General features: G+C 44.7%; 1 protein-coding gene and 1 pseudogene across 1 annotated transcript; one reads left to right on the top strand and one right to left on the bottom strand.

Annotated features, from left to right (window-relative positions):
• Nucleotides 1–7,393: 7,393 nt before the first annotated feature.
• On the bottom strand, nucleotides 7,394–14,702 carry BRK1 (BRICK1 subunit of SCAR/WAVE actin nucleating complex). Its single transcript, XM_065885712.1, has 3 exons — nucleotides 14,558–14,702; nucleotides 8,587–8,669; nucleotides 7,394–8,310 (listed from the first exon to the last, which is right to left on the bottom strand). The coding sequence occupies exons 1-3, from the start codon at nucleotides 14,673–14,675 to the stop codon at nucleotides 8,284–8,286; spliced, it is 228 nt and encodes a 75-aa protein (XP_065741784.1). The 5' UTR covers nucleotides 14,676–14,702; the 3' UTR covers nucleotides 7,394–8,283.
• Nucleotides 14,703–18,073: 3,371 nt separating this feature from the next.
• LOC136129936 (non-histone chromosomal protein HMG-14 pseudogene) lies at nucleotides 18,074–18,376 on the top strand (annotated as a pseudogene).
• The last annotated feature ends 16 nt before the right edge of the window (nucleotides 18,377–18,392 follow it).

The raw sequence follows: 18,392 nt of genomic DNA on the forward strand, positions 1-18,392 counted from the left end.
ACTTGGAGAAGCTCAGAAATAGAGTTCAGAGGGTTTCATTTTAGTCAAAGATGAACTTCAAGGAGAAAGAATAAATCTACCAAATGCAAGACACTCTACTATGCATTCCACATTCATGAAAGCCATGTCATTATCTCCACTTTACAGCTAAGGAAACTGAAGGGGTTATAAGGGTATAAAGGGGGTGGTCAGAGGAGTGCTGGATTAGAGGGGCTCATCATCTGGTACCTTTGAGAAAATGATGGTATGAGTGAATCTAAGGAGTCTGAGAAATCTACAAAGGAACTAACACCCTGAACCTAGGTAATTCTCCTCTGGGCTGTCCTTGACAGCACATTATACAAAGAGATGGCACATCCTGATGGCCTCCAGCAGGATCAAGTGACCAGCAGTGACACAGACCGCCAGGTTTCTCGAACATTAATGTGGAAATATTTGTGGAGGGAAACCTGAGAAAGACAGGATTTTCTGTTAATCAAATCCCAATGGCTCAGAGCCATCATAATTTTCAGGATTCATGCAAACATTCCCTTACTCCCAGGATAGTGAGGTGAAACATATCAGTTTAATATGACAGAAATGTCTACATCCCTAAAATGAAAGCAGTTGTGGAGATAAACACAGGCCTTAACAGTGACATTGTATCACTGCAAATGTTTACAAAGATCATTTAAGAGGAAGGAAAACATATTTAGAGTACTCTAAGTAAAAGTAAAGCTACAGGCTATATTGTTCTTAGAGTACATTTTCCACTATTGAAAACCAAACAAGTAGAGAGAAAAAGAAGAAAGTGTACCCAAGTATTTTAAAACAACTGGTGACTTTTTTTTTCCCCTTCTACTTTGCTGCCTTTTCAAAATTTTCTTTTAGGGGACTTCCCTGGTAGCGCAGTGGTTAAGAATCCACCTGCCAATGCAGGCGACAAGGGTTCCATCCTGGTCGGGGAAGATCCCACATGCCGCGGAGCAACTAAGCCTATAAACCACAACTACTGAGCCTGCGCTCTAGAGCCCGCGCGCCACAACTACTGAAGCGCATGTGCCTAGAGCCCATACTCCGCAACAAGACACCACAACGAGAAGCACGTGCACCACAACAAAGAGTAGCCCATGCTCGCCACAACTAGAGAAAGCCCATGCGCAGTAACGAAGACGCAATGCAGCCAATAAATAAATACATTTATATAAAAAAGTTTTCTTTTAGGATATATTTCGCCTTGTTTATACTTTGACCAATCAAAAAATACAAAGATGTACAATAATAAAGCAAACACTGATAATCTTACCATATAAAGTAAAAAACACATTGTCATTTATTTACTTTTTAAAGTTAAGACAACATAAATGATGAGGCTAAAATACCCTTTGACTTCCACCTTGGTCCCATTTCCCTCCTTCCTCCTCAGAGGCAGTAACTACCGTGAGTTAGATGTGTATCTAACCCGGCTTTTTTTTTTTTTTTTCTAAATGTATTTTAAATTTCTAGAGTTCACTCTTTTTGGCGGATAGAGGTGTGTTTTGACAACATGCATAGTCATGTAACGATCACAACAATCAAAATACAGAACAATCCACCCTCTCCCACCCCCCAGAGAATGTGATGAAACCCTACCCCCAGGCTTAAGTCTTGACACCCACTGACCCATCAGTCCTCTGTCCCTATAGTTCTGCCTTTTCCATAATGTCATATAATGGGACCACACAGCACGTAGCGTTTTGAGTCTGGCTTTTCACTTAGCATGGTGCATTTGAGATTCATCCATGTTGTAGAATGTATCAAGTTTATTTCTTTCCATCACCAAGTGGTAGGCCACTGCACTCACCAGTTAAGCAACATTGAGCAATCACGAATAAAACTCCTATAAGCATCTGCATACAGGTTTTGTGTGTGTGTGTCTGTAAGTTTTCACTTCTCTTAGGTGAGACTCATCTAGGGATGAGATTGCTGAGACATAAAGTGTATGTTTAACTTCGTGAGAAATTGCTAAATTGTCTTCCCAGAGTAGTCATATCATTTTGCATTCCTACCAGCAATGTATGAGTGTTCCAGTCGCTCCACATCCTTGCCTGCACTTATTATCAGGATTTTCTTCTTTTTGAAAAATTTTACCCATTCTAATAGATTGCGTATGGTGGTTTTTCGATGAGGTTTTTATTTTTATTTCCTAAATGACTAATAATGTTGAACGTCTTTTCATGAGCTGGTTTGCCATCCTTTTGTCTTTGAAGGATCGGTTCAAATCTTTTGTCCATTTCTTTATTAGCTTGTTTTCTTACTTTTGAGTTTTGATAGTTCTTTTATCCAGGACAATTTTTATTCATGATGGTGAGGCGACTGAGAACAATCCGCATTCAGAAAAGCTGGGGATAGTATTTAACCTCTCTGAACTCCTAGTCTCCTATGGTTCAAATCAAAACAGCTATCCTGGCAACATCTTCATTTTATTATAAAAGGATAAAACAGATGTTTAAGTTTTAAAAACTGAACGATTTAGTAAACAGATTAAAATGTAAAGTATAACTTTATCATCATCGGTGAGGGTGAAATGTTAGTATAACAGAACTCTAAGTACATAAGTTGAAGTGACACACTGGGGACAAAATCAACGGTGGTTTACCATAACACTGTTTATGGACCGAAATGACCTATGAGCAAAGACATGTATAACTTGAGAATAAAATCCCAGTTTCTGGAGCCTGACCAAATAAGGTCTTTCAAAAGAGGGAAACCGAGAGACAGCTAGGGAGAGTGCCAGAGTTGATTAAATTCTTTACGCAAGACTTCCAGAAAATATAACACACAATTCAGTCTTCAGAGAAAGGAAGCTGGAAGAAGTGAAACTTGACAACATAGACATCAATGCAAACAGTGTTTGCCAGACACAGCCAGGAAAACCCCTGAAGTCTTCTTTACCAAAGGAAGGACGGGGAAGAGGCAGGTAAGACTAACGTGAGTATGTAACAGCTTAAAAATTATCTAATGGGGCTTCCCTGGTGGCGCAGTGGTTAAGAATTCGCCTGCCAACCTACCTAAGGAGACAAAAGATCTGTATGCAGAAAATTATAAGACACTGGTGAAAGAAATTAAAGATGATACAAATAGTTGGAGGCATATACCATGTTCTTGGATTGGAAGAATCAACATTGTGAAAATGACTCTACTACCCAAAGCAATCTACACATTCAATGCAATCCCTATCAAACTACCAATGGCATTTTTCACAGAACTAGAACAAAAAATTGCACAATTTGTATGGAAACACAAAAGACCCTGAATAGCCAAAGCAATCTTGGGAAAGAAAAACGGAGCTGGAGGAAGCAGGCTCCCTGACGTCAGACTATACCACAAAGCTACAGTAATCAAGACAGTATGGTACTGACACAAAAAACAGAAATATAGATCAATGGAACAGGACAGAAAGCCCAGAGATAAACCCATGCACATATGGTCACCTTATCTTTGATAAAGGAAGCAAGAATATACAATGGAGAAAAGACAGCCTCTTCAATAAGTGGTGCTGGGAAAACTGGACAGCTACATGTAAAAGAATGAAATTAGAACACTCCCTGACACCATACATAAAAATAAACTCAAAATGGATTAAAGACCTAAATGTAAGGCCAGACACTATCAAACTCTTAGAGGAAAACATAGGCAGAACACTCTATGACATCAATCACAGCAAGATCCTTTTTGACCCACCTCCTAGAGAAATGGAAATAAAAACAAAAATAAACAAATGGGACCTAATGAAACTTAAAAGCTTTTGCACAGCAAAGGAAACCATAAACAAGACGAAAAGACAACGCTCCGAATGGGAGAAAATATTTGCAAATGAAGCAATGATAAAGGATTAATCTCCAAAATTTACAAGCAGCTCACGTAGCTCAATATCAAAAAAGCAAACAACCCAATCCAAACATGGGCAGAAGACCTAAATAGACATTTATCCAAAGAAGACATACAGATTGCCAACAAACACATGAAAGGATGCTGAACATCACTAATCATGAGAGAAATGCAAATCAAAACTACAATGAGGGGCTTCCCTGGTGGCGCAGTGGTTGAGAGTCCGCCTGCCGATGCAGGGGACATGGGTTCGAACCCCAGTCTGGGAAGATCCCACATGCCGCAGAGCGGCTGGGCCCGTGAGCCATGGCCGCTGAGCCTGCGCATCCGGAGCCTGTGCTCCACAACGGGAGAGGCCACAACAGTGAGAGGTCCACGTACTGCAAAAAAAAAAAAAAACAAAAAAAAACAACTACAATGAGGTATCACCTCACACCAGTCAGAACGGCCATCATCAAAAAATCTACAAACAAATGCTGGAGAGGGTGTGGAGAAAAGGGAACCCTGTTGCACTGTTGGTGGGAATGTAAATTGATACAGCCACTATGGAGAACAGTATGAAAGGTCCTTAGAAAACTAAAAGTAGAATTACCATATGACCCAGCAATCCCACTACTGGGCATATACCCTGAGAAAACCATAATTCAAAAAGAGTCATGTACCACAATGTTCACTGCAGCTCTATTTACAATAGCCAGGACATGGAAGCAACCTAAGTGTCCACCGACAGATGAATGGATAAAGAAGATGTGGCACATATATACAGTGGAATATTACTCAGCCATAAAAAGAAACGAAACTGAGTTATTTGTAGTGAGGTGGATGGACCTAGAGTCTGTCATACAGAGTGAAGTAAGAAAGAGGAAAAACGAGTACTGTATGCTAACACATATATATATGGAATGTATTAAAAAAAAAAAAAAAAGGTCATGAAGAACCTAGGGGCAAGACAGGAATAAAGACGCAGACCTACTAGAGAATGGACTTGAGGACACAGGGAGGAGGAAGGGTAAGCTGGGACGAAGTGAGAAAGTGTAATGGACATATATACACTACCAAATGTAAAACACAGCCAGTGGGAAGCAGCCACATAGCACAGGGAGATCAGCTTGGTGCTTTGTGACCACGTAGAGGGGTGGGATAGGGAGGGTGGGAGGGAGGGAGACGCAAGAGGGAAGAGATATGGGGATATATGTATATGTATAGCTGATTCACTTTGTTACAAAGCAGAAACTAACACACCATTGTAAAGCAATTATACTCCAATAAAGATGTTAAAAGAAAAAAAAAAGAGGGCTTCCCTGGTGGTGCAGTGGTTGAGGGTCCGCCTGCCGATGCAGGGGACACGGGTTTGTGTCCCGGTTTGGGAGGATCCCACGTGCCGCGGAGCGGCTGGGCCCGTGAGCCATGGCTGCTGGGCCTGCACCTCCGGAGCCTGTGCTCCGCAACGGGAGAGGCCACGGCAGTGAGGCCCGCATACCGCAAAAAAAAAAAAAAAAAAAAAAAAAAAAAGAATCCGCCTGCCAATGCAGGGGACACGGGTTCGAGCCCTGGTCCCGGAAGATCCCACATGCTGCAGAGCAACTAAGCCCATGTGCCACGACTACTGAGCATGTGCTCTAGAGCCTGCGAGCCACAACTACTGAATCCACGTGCTGCAACTACTGAAGCCCACACACCTAGAGCCCGTGCTCCACAGCAAGAGAAGCCACAATGAGAAGCCTGCGCACCGCAATGAAGAGTAGGCCCTGCTCGCCACAACTAGAGAAAGCCCGCGTGCAGCAACGAAGACCTAACACTGCCAAAAATTATAAAATAAATTTATATTAAAAGAAAGTATCTAATAGCACTGAAGTAGGAACGAGAAAGGAAGTTTTAGATGTGGTTATACCACACTTGGGAGTGAAACGGTTAGAGCAGTCTGAGGCAGGCAGGTCTAGGTTCAAGGTCCAGCACCTTTCCTTACTTTGTGTGACTCTGAACAAGTTTCAGCCTCTCTAAAGAACTGCATGGAGGTAAGAACGCCTACTTCTTAGGACTTGAGGACTAAATAAAACAGAGTACACGCACTTCCCTGGTGGCGCCGTGGTTGAGAGTCTGCCTGCCGATGCAGGGGACGCGGGTTCGTGCCCCGGTCCGGGAAGATCCCACATGCCGCGGAGCGGCTGGGCCCGTGAGCCATGGCCGCTGAGCCTGCGCGTCCGGAGCCTGTGCTCCGCAACGGGAGAGGCCACAACGGTGAGAGGCCCGTGTACCACACACACACACAAAAAAGAGTACACAAAGCACTTAGCACATCTAGCACGTGGTAACACTCAATAAGTTACAGACAATACTAGTTACATATCCGTGAGCGAGCCGAGGCTCATTTTACAAAGGGGGTATTGACAGTTACACAGGAAAGCACTCTGACACCTCAAAGTGCCAGGTAAGCAGGAGGAGTTACCTCTACTGGAGGAGGTCAGGCTCACTGGTTCCCACTGGTTCCCATGCCAGTTGCTCTCCTTACAAACAGCAGCTTACCATTAGCAACATGGTATTTAGGGCACTAACTTTTTTAGAAATATTACTTTGATATCAACAAATTAACAGAATGTCTATAGGACCATAAAAAAATTTATCATTTTCACGTCATCTAAGGAAGGGTTTTTCTGGCTTCTATAGATTATCATCACTTTTGCCTCTATTACTATCTTGTTATTGTCCTTGCACATAGTAGGAACTTAGTATCTGTTAAACTGACTGCAGAGCACAGGCTAATCTAAAACTTGAACTTTACAAGTACTTATTTATCTCAGAAAGGATAGAGAAGATATTATGAATAATGAACTCAAGCGATTGTTAGATCACCTCAGATGAGCTCAATAATGTTGAAAAACAGCACTTACCAAAGTAAAGGAGGTCAGTATTGCCTCCATTGTAATACCACATTTTCAAGTGAAGGTACTACTTAAAATGGTCTTCCAAAGGTCTAAGCACGGATCTAAGCTCAGATGTGACAATGCAAAGCAGCCTGAGCTCTGCCAAGTCACTTCGATTGCTATTTACTGACTACCTGCCTTTTGCAAGGTACCCAGCTGAGCAACACAGGCAAAGGCACTGATGTATGCTGTACGACGCAGACACCAAGGCAGAGAACAAGATCAGACCCAGGGCTGAAGCGCAGTATTAGCATGGCAGGATGGGAGGGACTGAGAAAAGGAACAGGGCAGCACTGAATGAAAAGTAACGTTAGGAAAACTTTATGGAGGAGGTTCGGCTTAAGCTAGACCTTGAGTGGCAAGTAAGATTTGAATAGGGAGAAATGACTTCTACATGACTAAAATGAAAATTCTACATGACGGTTAAGCCGTAGGAGTGGGTTGGCACAAGTTTATAGCAGGCTTTGATGCTAGAATGAAAAGTTTTAGACTCTTCTGCTTAAATGATTTGCTTTTCAAAAAGAAGTAGACATTTAGCTTGTACTTTATAAAACTAATAGTCTTCCCTGGATTGCGGCTGAATTGTGTAGATGCTGGTATTTCAACAGACTGTAAGCATCACGCCTGATTCAACACTGCATATTTTATTGGAGCATAAAGTGCCTACATACTAAGTACTCGGTAAATGTCCACTGAATGACCAAACGATTCTCAGGATGAATTAGCGCAAAGTCCAAATATGGGGGCTCCAGTTGGCAAGCCACCTAGGGTTTGATCAAACAGCTACATCTGAAAGTTTGCTGTTAGAATAAGAATCCCACACATCAGATTTCTGTGGAATACGTGAGCCCCATCTCTAGCTCCTCTCCCCACCACAATCACAGCAGTCAGATAAAGTTGAGGAGTTTATTAGGGAAATATGAGAGATAAAGACACCCCAAGTGAGAGAAAGAAAACTCTGAAAATGTCCCTTTTCAAGCCAAGTGGGGGCCTGGACTTGACCTCCCCAAAAGGACAAGAAACTGGTGGGTTAGCAACAACATTCTCTGGCAGCCACCTCGCCAGGGCACCTCAGCCAGGACTGCTTCTGACCCCCGGCCAAAGGTGGGGAGGAGGCAAAGACCGTTTATAGAATCAATGCAGAGGCAATGAGAGCTGCAAGGAAAGGCTGAGAGAGAGAGAGAGAGAGAGAGAGGTGGGGAGGACCTTGACAGAGTCCCACCTTCTGGCTCTTAGCGCCTCAAATATGTTGACAAGTAGTTCTACAAAGTGTCACTGAAGAAGTAAAATGCCTAATGTTTCTGAGAGTTCCCCTGGCTCCTCCCCACACGCCACATCACACTGCTGGGTGTACATGGAAGAGCCCAAAGGCCACATTTTTGAAAAAAAGGAAAACAAGAATAAGCCCTGTTGCTCTTGAAGGAGAGAAGAAGGAGCTGAAGGCTGCTGGGGCCTTTCCCACGAGGGTCTGCGTTCTGTAAAAGCAACTTCCCAGCAGCAGCATGGCACAGTTCTAGGTGAGGGTCTCACCTTTTGTCACCTGTCAAAGGAAAATTGACAATCAGATAAATTCAAAAGCATTAGAGGGGTCTAAAAAAACAAAAAAAAATCTTATTTTCTATCCTAGGTAGTTGGGAGTGGTAGAAAAGATGACAGCTTCAGAGTCCCAGAAAGCTGGTTTAAATTCAGGCAAGGTAGTTAACTTCTCTAAGCCTGTTTCTGCTTCCAGGTTTTTTCAGCAACAAGTGGAAATGTGCAATCTCTCTTGCACAGCCATGCCTGCCTCATGAGGAAGGCCCTTGCCCATCATACTCACCCTTGCTTCAATGTACTCTATTCTCCGCTCAAGAGCTGTCAATTTCTCGTTTAGTGTTGCGAGTCTTGAACGACAAGACATATCTGGTAAAAGAAGACTGACGTTCAGGATTAATGCCATTCCAGACACAAACACACACACAGCCCCAAAGTTGAAGAGGAGGAATGATATATCATGCAGAGCACAGATAAGAAGAACGAGTGGGCAAAACAAGGCAGTGGGAGGATAAGGTGAGAAGTATCTTAGGAGCACAGCTGCTTAGAGAGGATCTGCCTAACTTCCTACCAAACGTGGCAGGCAGAGAATAATGCCACCCTGCCCCCCCCCCCACCGCAAGATGGCTACGCTCTAATCCCCAGAACCTCTGAATATGTATCCTACAGGCAAAGGGACTTTGCACATGTGATTAAAGTTAAGGACCTTGAGATCTTGGATTATCCAGATGGGCCCCATCTAATCACAAATCCATAAATGGAAAAGAGAAAGGCAGAAGAAAAGTGGAAGAAGAGATTCAAAGTGTGAGAGGGACTCAACCTGCCACTGTTGGCTTTGAAGATGGAGGGAGGTAGCCATAAACCAAGGGATGCAAGTGACCTTTAGAAGCTGGGCGTGGTCCTTAGCTGCCAGCCAGCAAGGAAACAGGGACCTTAGTCTTACAGCTGCAAGAAACAGAATTCTGCCAACAACCTACGGGCAGGAAGCAGCTCCTCTTCTAGAGCCTCCAGCCCTGCTGACACTGTGATTTCAGCCCAGTGAACCAATGTTGGACTTCTGATCTACACAACTGTAAGATAATAAATGCATGTGGTTTAAGCCGCTATATTTGTGGTAATCTGTTATGGCAGCAATAAAAAAAAAAAAACTAATACAGCGAGGCTGTACAGATGGCCATTTGCTAATAGGCAAACCAAGAGTTTCAAGAGAGGGGAAATGACAAGAGGATGAAAATAATCTCAATAGGGAAGAAAAGCAGAGGCCAAGGAAGCAGCAGACCCTGAGGAGGAGGGAAGGTGTGGTGTTTCTGAGCTCATGGAAGCCAGCTCACTGCTGCTGCTCTAAGGGTGCTTGATGTCCCATCAGCACCTGCACAGGCCTTTCAGAACAAGAGAAAACTTGGAGAACATCAACTACCCTGTGGATCCCACCTTTCATCTGCAAAAAATTCCTTTTCTTCCCCTATCCTTTCCAATCTCTTTTACCACCTCACCCAAAAGGAAACCTAGATTTGCCCTAAAATACCTTTCCCCCTGCAAACTTCTCTGACACCAATCACTTGGCGACTCTTCCTCCAACTGTTCTCAACATCCGGGAGGAAAAGGTTTCCAGGCATGCTAATTACTCCCATACGCCTCCCCAAACTGTTCTTCAGTCATCTCTCAATAATCCTGACTTCTGAAGTTTAAAATATCTGCTCTCCGAGACACTCTCCCACCCAGTGATCTAACACTTAGCTCACACCCCTCCTTTTCATCTCTTCCCTGGATGCTATGCAAAAGCGCTTCAGCACCCAATTTAACAAATCTTGCACACCCTGATCTTGCCTCGACTTTCATTTCATCAAGTCCAAATCTTACTCATCTTGCCCTTTTAAACATTCGCCTTCAAGTCAGTTCAAAGTGGACCTCTGAGAGGTCTTTGCTGAATGGATATAATTCTCCCTCTTCTGTAAGGATTTGCCTATTCCAGACATTGTTCACTCTTCTTTTTCATCTTGTTTTTTCGTGGTTTTTTTTTTTAAATCTGCTAGTGCTGCTGCTTCTAATTCCCAGGCCCAGCTCGAGTAGAAGCACCTCAGCACTCTCCTTTTCCCGGATACACTGCCACTGCTAGGACTGCCCAACAGGACCTAATCTCTTTTCAGCCTGGTTTTTAGACGCTCAAAGGCACATCGTGTATGCTATTCAGTAAGAGCATGAATGTTATCACCAACAACCTGTCTTTTCCCATGAAAACGTCTGCCAAAATGAAGGTGCAGGGTGGTGAGAGGGAGGGTTCCTTCCTGGATGGCTGTTCTGTTCTAGCTCTGTCAATCTGGTGATGAGTCAGAATCCAAGAACAGCACTGTGTTACTGGCCTGCACGGATAAGCACTGTTGAAAGTGTAAAATGCTGAACTCTAGAAACTGCAGTCATATTTCAGATCCCATTAAATACATACCGATTCAAACAAAATGCTGGGAAACCATGCGGCAGCCGGACAAATATGAAACCACAATGCTTTTATATGTACATTATCACCAGACTGTAATGGAAAAAGCCAGTTGTCCTCATCAGGGTGCTTGATGGTGTCCATACATTACCACCGCTAACAAATGCCAGTTACCAGACAACTTCTCTGAACTCTTACTGCACGTAACCTTAACCTACAAAAATCAGCACTGTCTTTCTCTTAAGGTCTTACTTCTCCAACAAAATTATAAACTTCCTAGGAGTGGCTATGTCCATGTATTCTTATTTATCCCTTTCTCACAGCATCTGACGCACAGGTGGAGTTACAAGAGGCAAGCTGTATTTGTCTGCCAAGTATAAGAATTGAGATTTAAAGACAGCCTCATTCTCAGGCTTCCCTGGTGGCGCAGTGGTTGAGAGTCCGCCTGCCGATGCAGGGGACACAGGTTTGTGCCCCCGTCCGGGAAGACCCCACATGCCGTGGAGTGGCCAGGCCCGTGAGCCATGGCCGCTGAGCCTGCGTGTCCGGAGCCTGTGCTCCGCAATGGGAGAGGCCACAGCAGTGAGAGGCCCACGTACTGCAAAAAACAAACAAACAAAATAACCAGCCTCATTCTCTATTTTTTTTGTTACATTTCTCTGAACATATTAGCTTTAGAGTCAGAAAAAAAGGTGTAAAAATAAAAAGCTATCATCTGTAACAATCTATTTTTAGAAACGTCATCAATTCGAAGTACAGAATAGGCCCAGTGTTAGGATGTCACTGCTCCATCACGATCCGTGTGTCCTCAGGTTCAGGTGGTCCTCCAATGCTTAAACGGTAAACCACAAAGAGATCAAAATTCTACTCACACTAGCTAGAATCACAGGATAAAAGCTGTTCAGAATCATTAGGTATCCTGGAAAAACAGTTCCCTCCCCAAAGCACATGCCCTACACAACCCCTCTGTGGTCAGGGTGAGAATTATAGGTCTGCTGCCATTTTCAAAAAGCTATAGATGCCCCCTCAAAGTAAACGCCTGCTAAATCTTTGCACCACCAAATCACATTATAAACACAATACAAAGCCCCCCCAGATACATGTCAGAATTGAGGAGTCATGCTAAGGGCTTAGACAGGGAAAATACATCCCACACTCACTCATCCTGAGTCATCCAATGCCAAGACAACACACTGAAGTCTATCCTTATGATTTATCCAGTTTCTCAGCCTGGTAGTCTTTGTCTAAACTCTTGTATCATGATATCGTCAATCTTCAGGAACTTGCCTCAGGTATACCTAACTGCTAAGACAAATTGCTTTAACTTTTAATCGTGCTTCCTAATTGTTCTTACTTGTAATTAATTGTTCTTTTCTTTAAAAGGACTAAATCCGCTTTCTAAAATCTTCAAAAACCACCTAGTAATTACTCCAAACATTAGGCCATTATCCTCACCTTAAAGGAGAATAATGGCCTAGGCCAAGGAAAGCCATTTCTTCCAGCTCCTGAAGAATGGAATCCTATGCATCTACTTCCTTGGTCTAAAACTTGCTGGAAATTTTGAAAACAAAAAAAAAGTCTTTATTCTCTATCTGATCATAAAATGGGACTCACACGCAGTTGCTAAAATCTCACAACAGGTATTTCCTTGCTTATGAAGCAAGAAAAGAGACACTTCTCCTCCGCAATCCTAAGCTCAAACTCTTCAATTTTTGGTTAGTTCCAAGACTCACCCACTAAAACTTCAGCAATATGTCAAGAAGTTTTATGCCAGAGATAAATGTATGTTTATTATATGCTTATTAATATGATTCCGTGCTCAGAAACAAAGTTATTACATTACCTAGATCCAAACTGGGGAAAGTGAGATGCTAGATCACTTTTAAATTTTGAACAACAGCACCAGTTTTTGTTATTTTAGATGCTTTATTTACTGAACTGACATTCTTAATACTCTGTTTGGATATTCTGTGTCTACATATCAGATACTAACTCGTACCAGATAAATGAAGCCTTTTGCTTTTGGGGGTTTTTTTGGGGTTTTTTTTGCGGTACGTGGGCCTCTCACTGTTGTGGCCTCTCCCGTCGCGGAGCACACGCTCCGGATGCGCAGGCTCAGCGGCCATGGCTCACGGGCCCAGCCGCTCCGCGGCATGTGGGGTCTTCCCGGACCGGGGCACGAACCCGTGTCCCCTGCATCGGCAGGTGGACTCTCAACCACGGCGCCACCAGGGAAGCCCTGCTTCTGGTTTTAAAAGTAAAAACTCTCCACGTCAGTTATCTGTCCAACTACTTTCCACTGCCTCTCCAGACTAAGCCAAAGTGTCAAAGCTGTAACCCTGTCATCACTCCATCCCTCCAGGGGCATGGAACATTTTGTTTTATCTGGCTCTGCCTCTGAGGGAATGTTATGAGTAAAGAATGCCCTAAAGAACCCCCAATAATAGTTTAGCTAAGGAAGCAGGAGAGACAATTAGGAAAACTAACATCAAAATAGTTTGCACAGAACTTAAAAAATAAGATCTATGACTTCTTGACTACCATTCCCTACTACAACCTCTATACTAAGTTATATGTGTGAATTTGTATCACTGACGTATAATTTATACTATTCTCATCTCTCATTAATACTACCTTCACCCTCATTCCCTGTGTGAGGAAATCCATCACACCAAGTCACATTGTATGTGAATATATTAAGACAAAAGCAATGTTCTGCTTTGTTCTGAAGTTGTCCTTATTTCATCTTCAAGGCAGAAATTCTTTAAATGCAGGAAATGGTTCTTATTCTGTGTCCCCCACAGAACCTGAGAGAGAGGCTTGTACTCAGATCTAGTTTCTCTTGCTGATGCTTTTTGACAAGACTCTTGCCCTGTCACCTTTATACTCCTTAGGACTTGTCAGTTCTCTAGCTAGAAAATAATTCCTTTTGAAATCTTTTTTAATACGTCGGTGTCCCCTCCTTAATCTTAATCGCTTAATGTTGCTGAAAGAGTGGACCAGAAGCACAGCAGTTAGAAAAAGATCACTAGACGTCATCCCCACACCTTGTGATGCCATAGAAAGTCTACCCAGTGTTCAGTTCTCTCAAAGAAACACTTGGAGAACATGAGGTAGGGGGTCTCTGCTAGGCGCCTGCCGTCCAGAAGGATGTGGAACAATGCGAAGAGAATTTAAAACTGTCACCAGCAGGCCTAGGAAAGATTTTGCTAGAAGCAGACAGAACACCCACTGTCGGCTAGAGACTAGCAATGCAGAGACGTCCATGGCCTGACGCGATGTGGACCTTACTCTGCCCTCATCTGCTGCTACTCAGCACAGCGCGCGCGGAGACAGGAAGGAACCCACAGGAGGGGCCGGAGGGGCGACTAAGAGGCTCGGAGCTCAAGGGTTTCGACTCGATCCGGAAGGAGATGAGCAACCGTCTAGGGTCTTTACAAGTCAGTAGTAACACAGCCATGCTGCGTTCCGAGCGCCAAGTGGGGACTGGAAGCGAAGCACAGAGGAAGAAGGGAGGCGACTGAAGAGAAGAAAAGAAGCAGACGATGGATGGGGCTGCCTGACGTATCCGGGAAAAGGAAAGACTTGTTAATGGATCCGGGGTGAAGGTAGCGAAGCCGATGAGCTCAGCGTGGGGCAGGAACACCCCACAGGGGCTGCCCAGTGGAGGCCGGGGGTCAGGGCGAGAGGGGGAAGGTGCGGCCTGAAGGAGGAAGCGAAAACCAGCAGGAGCCCAAGGCTCCCCGAGTCCCCTTCAAAGCTTCTCAGCGCCCTCCCTCAGCAGGCCTCCCTCCTCCCAGCCTCCCCCTGCTCGCCCGCTGACCGAAAGAGTTGAGAAAGTCTGCGATTTTCTTGATGCTGCTGGTGATGACCTCAATGTACTCCCGGTTCGCCCAGTCCTGGTGAATCTCCCGCTGCACCGGATCCTCTTGCCCCGCCATGGCTGCAGCCTAAGGAAGCGCGATTGCGCAGGCGCCTCGACCCTCCAGGCCGCCAGTGCGCCTGCGCCGCCAGCCCACACCGGTCCTGGGGCACCTACGAATCCACGGGCCTTGTGGTGCGCTTGCGCATTGTCACGTCTTCACTGGCCTCTTCGCGCTCCTCCCACGTCCCTGAAGACCGTCGCCTCCAGGCCGTGGAGAAGAATGGAGTGCGCACGCGCCAAAGTCCCCCCCACCCACAGCCCGCGCCACTGCTACCACCACCTCTGTCTCTGGAGGTTACGGCCGTTGGCGGGGGAGCGTGGGCCCGCATCATCCCTTCCCTCGGGTGCTCCAAACTAAGCTTGCGGTCTGTGTCCACAATAAGCTGGGCATAGCCAATTAAACCGCATTAAATATAAATCATTTTTAAAATGCCTTTTAACAACACAACATGATGTCCCACCTTACAATTATCAAATGAACAAACGTTATTTTTTTTTTTTAACGATAATAGTGTTGAAGAGGCTGAGGGGAAATTGGTAAACTCGTAAATAGCTGGTCACACTGTAAACTGGCACAAACCCTTCGGAAGGAAATTCGTAAATTGTTAGCAAGAGATGTAAAAATTTTCAAACTTTTTAACCTAGGTATTAACAAAAGTATTGAAAAAGAAAAAACACTTTATGCACAAAGGTGTTCTTTGAGGCATTATTTGTTTTTTTAAAATAAATCTCAACAGTTGGGGAATGGCTAAACATCGGTATAGCCACTTAGAGCAATATTATGCAGTCATATAAATGCAAATTATGAAAAACTGTGGCAACATAACGGAGATGATAAATGAAAGGGAAAACAAAATGCATGTGTTGTTGTTTTTTAAATTGCAACTATGCAAAAATTATATCTGCTTGAGGACAAGAAGGATATACCAAAAAAATGTCAATACCTAGTTTGTTAAGGTAGTGGAATTATGGGCAATTTTATTTTTGTTTCAGGGAATATTTACAATCTGGTTTGTATGGTAAATGCCTTTTAGTTTTTAAAAAGTGATGAACAGTCAGATTTCTTCTAGCAGTAGCTGGGAAGAAAACATTACTAACAGTCCTGTACTCTGGTAGAAGATCTTATAAGCTATAATGCTGCTTTTTTAAAATATAAATTTATTTATTTAATTTATTTATTTTTGGCTGTGTTGGGTCTTCGTTGCTTCACGCAGGCTTTCTCTAGTTGTGGCGAGCGGGGGCTACTCTTCGTTGCGATGTGTGGGCTTCTCATTGCGGTGGCTTCTTTCATTGCAGAGCATGGGCTCTAGGCATGCAGGCTTCAGTAGTTGCAGCACGCGGGCTCAGTAGTTGTGGCTCACAGGCTCTAGAGCACAGGCTCAATAGTTGTGGCGCACGGGCTTAGTTGCTCCGCTACATGTGGGATCTTCCAGGACCAGGGCTTGAACCCATGTCCCCTACATTGGTCCGGAGCCTGTGCTCTGCAACGGGAGAGGCCACAACAGTGAGAGGCCCGCGTACCAACCCCCCACCAAAAAAATAAAAAACACAACTGTGCAATAAAAACTCCTGTTTTGTTTGCTTTTTAAATAATAAGTATCTCTTTTATTCAAGAGGAAAATAAAAATAAACTTACTGGGTGAAAAAAAGTTGCAATTCAAAATTATCTCAGGGGACTTCCCCGGTGGTCCAGTGGGTAAGACTCCACGCTCCCAATGCAGGGGGCCCGGGTTCAATCCCTGGTGAGGGAACTAGATCACACATGCATGGCGCAACTAAGAGTCTGCATGCCGTAATGAAGATCCCAAGTGCCGCAACTAAGACCCGGTGCAGCCAAAATAAATATATATATATATTTTTTGCGTTACGCGGGCCTCTCACTGTTGTGGCCTCTCCCGTTGCAGAGCACAGGCTCCAGACGCGCAGGCTCAGCGGCCATGGCTCACAGGCCCAGCCGCTCCGCGGCACGTGGGATCTTCCTGGACCGGGGCACGAACCCGTGTCCCCTGCATTGGCAGGCGGACTCTCGACTGCTGCGCCACCAGGGAAGCCCGGTTCTGCCCAATATTTAGGCTGGACATTTGATAAAGCCTTTTCCCTCTGGCCCTATTTCCTCTTAGGAGACAAGTGAGGAAAGGCTCCTGGGATTTTTCTTTTTTTGGTCATATGCTCAGAGGCGTTAACGCCCTCCACCTGCACCCTGCCTTGGTGGCGTACCAGAGCAGCCCTGATCCTGGATGTATGCTCCTAGGGTCATAATATCAAGCACCAGAAGCCTTCCACAGGCTGTTTGGAATAGATAACTATCCCCTGGGTGTCAATTTCTTATCCGAAGGCAGCCCAGATATTTGAGCAGTATGCACAAGGGCTTGCATAGATCAGGAGAAACATACCAGTTGGAGGAAATCAACAAATCTCCTTTCTACTAACCACTGTCAGGGGCAGGTCTTCTGGTTTGAAAGGTCACTAACAATTCCCTTTAAAAAACGAAACTTACCGTGTCACAAACTATGGTGGAGGTGTCAAACTTTTAACAGTATTTCCTGGGCAATTACTGGATGGGATGGGATCAGATCTGCTGCTACCTTTGAGGGAGACTAGAGAAGGGGCAGAGAAATACACTTGACTGGAAAGAAAAGGGATATGCTATGCCCCTTAACATAATAGGTAGGTGCTCAAAAAATGTTAGTAGTTAGTAGTTGACAATTTTAAAGTAGAAAAATGGAAAGTCCGAATTCTACTTGGATAAATTTTGAGTTAGCAACATCCTCCCAGCCCTTTCCTTTATCTCCAAAGGGCCGGGTGGGGGGGGGGGGGCGGGAATCAAGTTCTTAACCAGTGGGTCTTTCATAGATAAGAAAAAAACAAAAACAAAACACACATAGAAGAACCAGAAAAATCTTTTATAAACTTTAAAAGACTGGCCTTTGGAATTTTTTTCCCTCCCAGCCTGGTATAATTCCTCTGAGGTGGTATATAAGTAGCTCAGGGCCCTGAGAGAGCTGCTCCCTTGTGTCAGAAAAGAGGTTTTTAGGGCCAAGAGCAGACTGTCTCCATAATTAAGAATAGTAAAAGCTGAAGTTCCTTAAAGGAACAGCATAAGAAGTTCTCAAACTACAAGGTACATCAGACTCCCCTGGAGGGTTTGTTTAAATGCAGAATGCAGGGTCCTTCCCCCCAGAGTTTCTGATTCTATAGGCCTCAGGTGGGGCCTAAGAATCTGCATTTCTCCAACATTCCCAGATGACTGTCATGGTTCTAGTCCCTGAATCATACTTTGAGACCGCCCCCGCCGCGGGTCCCAGCAGCTCGGGCGGCGGGAGGAGCGGCAGCGGCCAGGCAGCCCAGCTTCGCGAAGGCTCTCGGCGCGCCGCGGCCCGCAGGCACCCGGCACGCGCCCGCCCCGCCGCCACGATGCCCAAGAGGAAGGTCAGCTCGGCTGAGGGGGCGGCGAAGGAGGAGCCCAAGAGGAGATCGGCGAGGTTGTCAGCTACTCCGGCTCCTGCAAAAGTGGAAACGAAGCCAAAAAAGGCGGCAGGAAAGGATAAATCTTCCGACAAAAAAAGTGCAACAAAAGGGAAAAGGGGAGCAAAGGGAAAACAGACTGAAGTGGCCAACCAAGAGACTAAAGAGTTACCTGCAGAAAATGGAGAAACTAAAAATGAGGAGAGCCCAGCTTCTGATGAAGCAGGAGAGAAAGAAGCCAAGTCTGATTAATATCACACACCTGGTC

This window comes from Phocoena phocoena, chromosome 10 (assembly GCF_963924675.1).
Source record: "Phocoena phocoena chromosome 10, mPhoPho1.1, whole genome shotgun sequence".
Classification (NCBI taxonomy): Eukaryota; Metazoa; Chordata; class Mammalia; order Artiodactyla; family Phocoenidae; genus Phocoena; species Phocoena phocoena.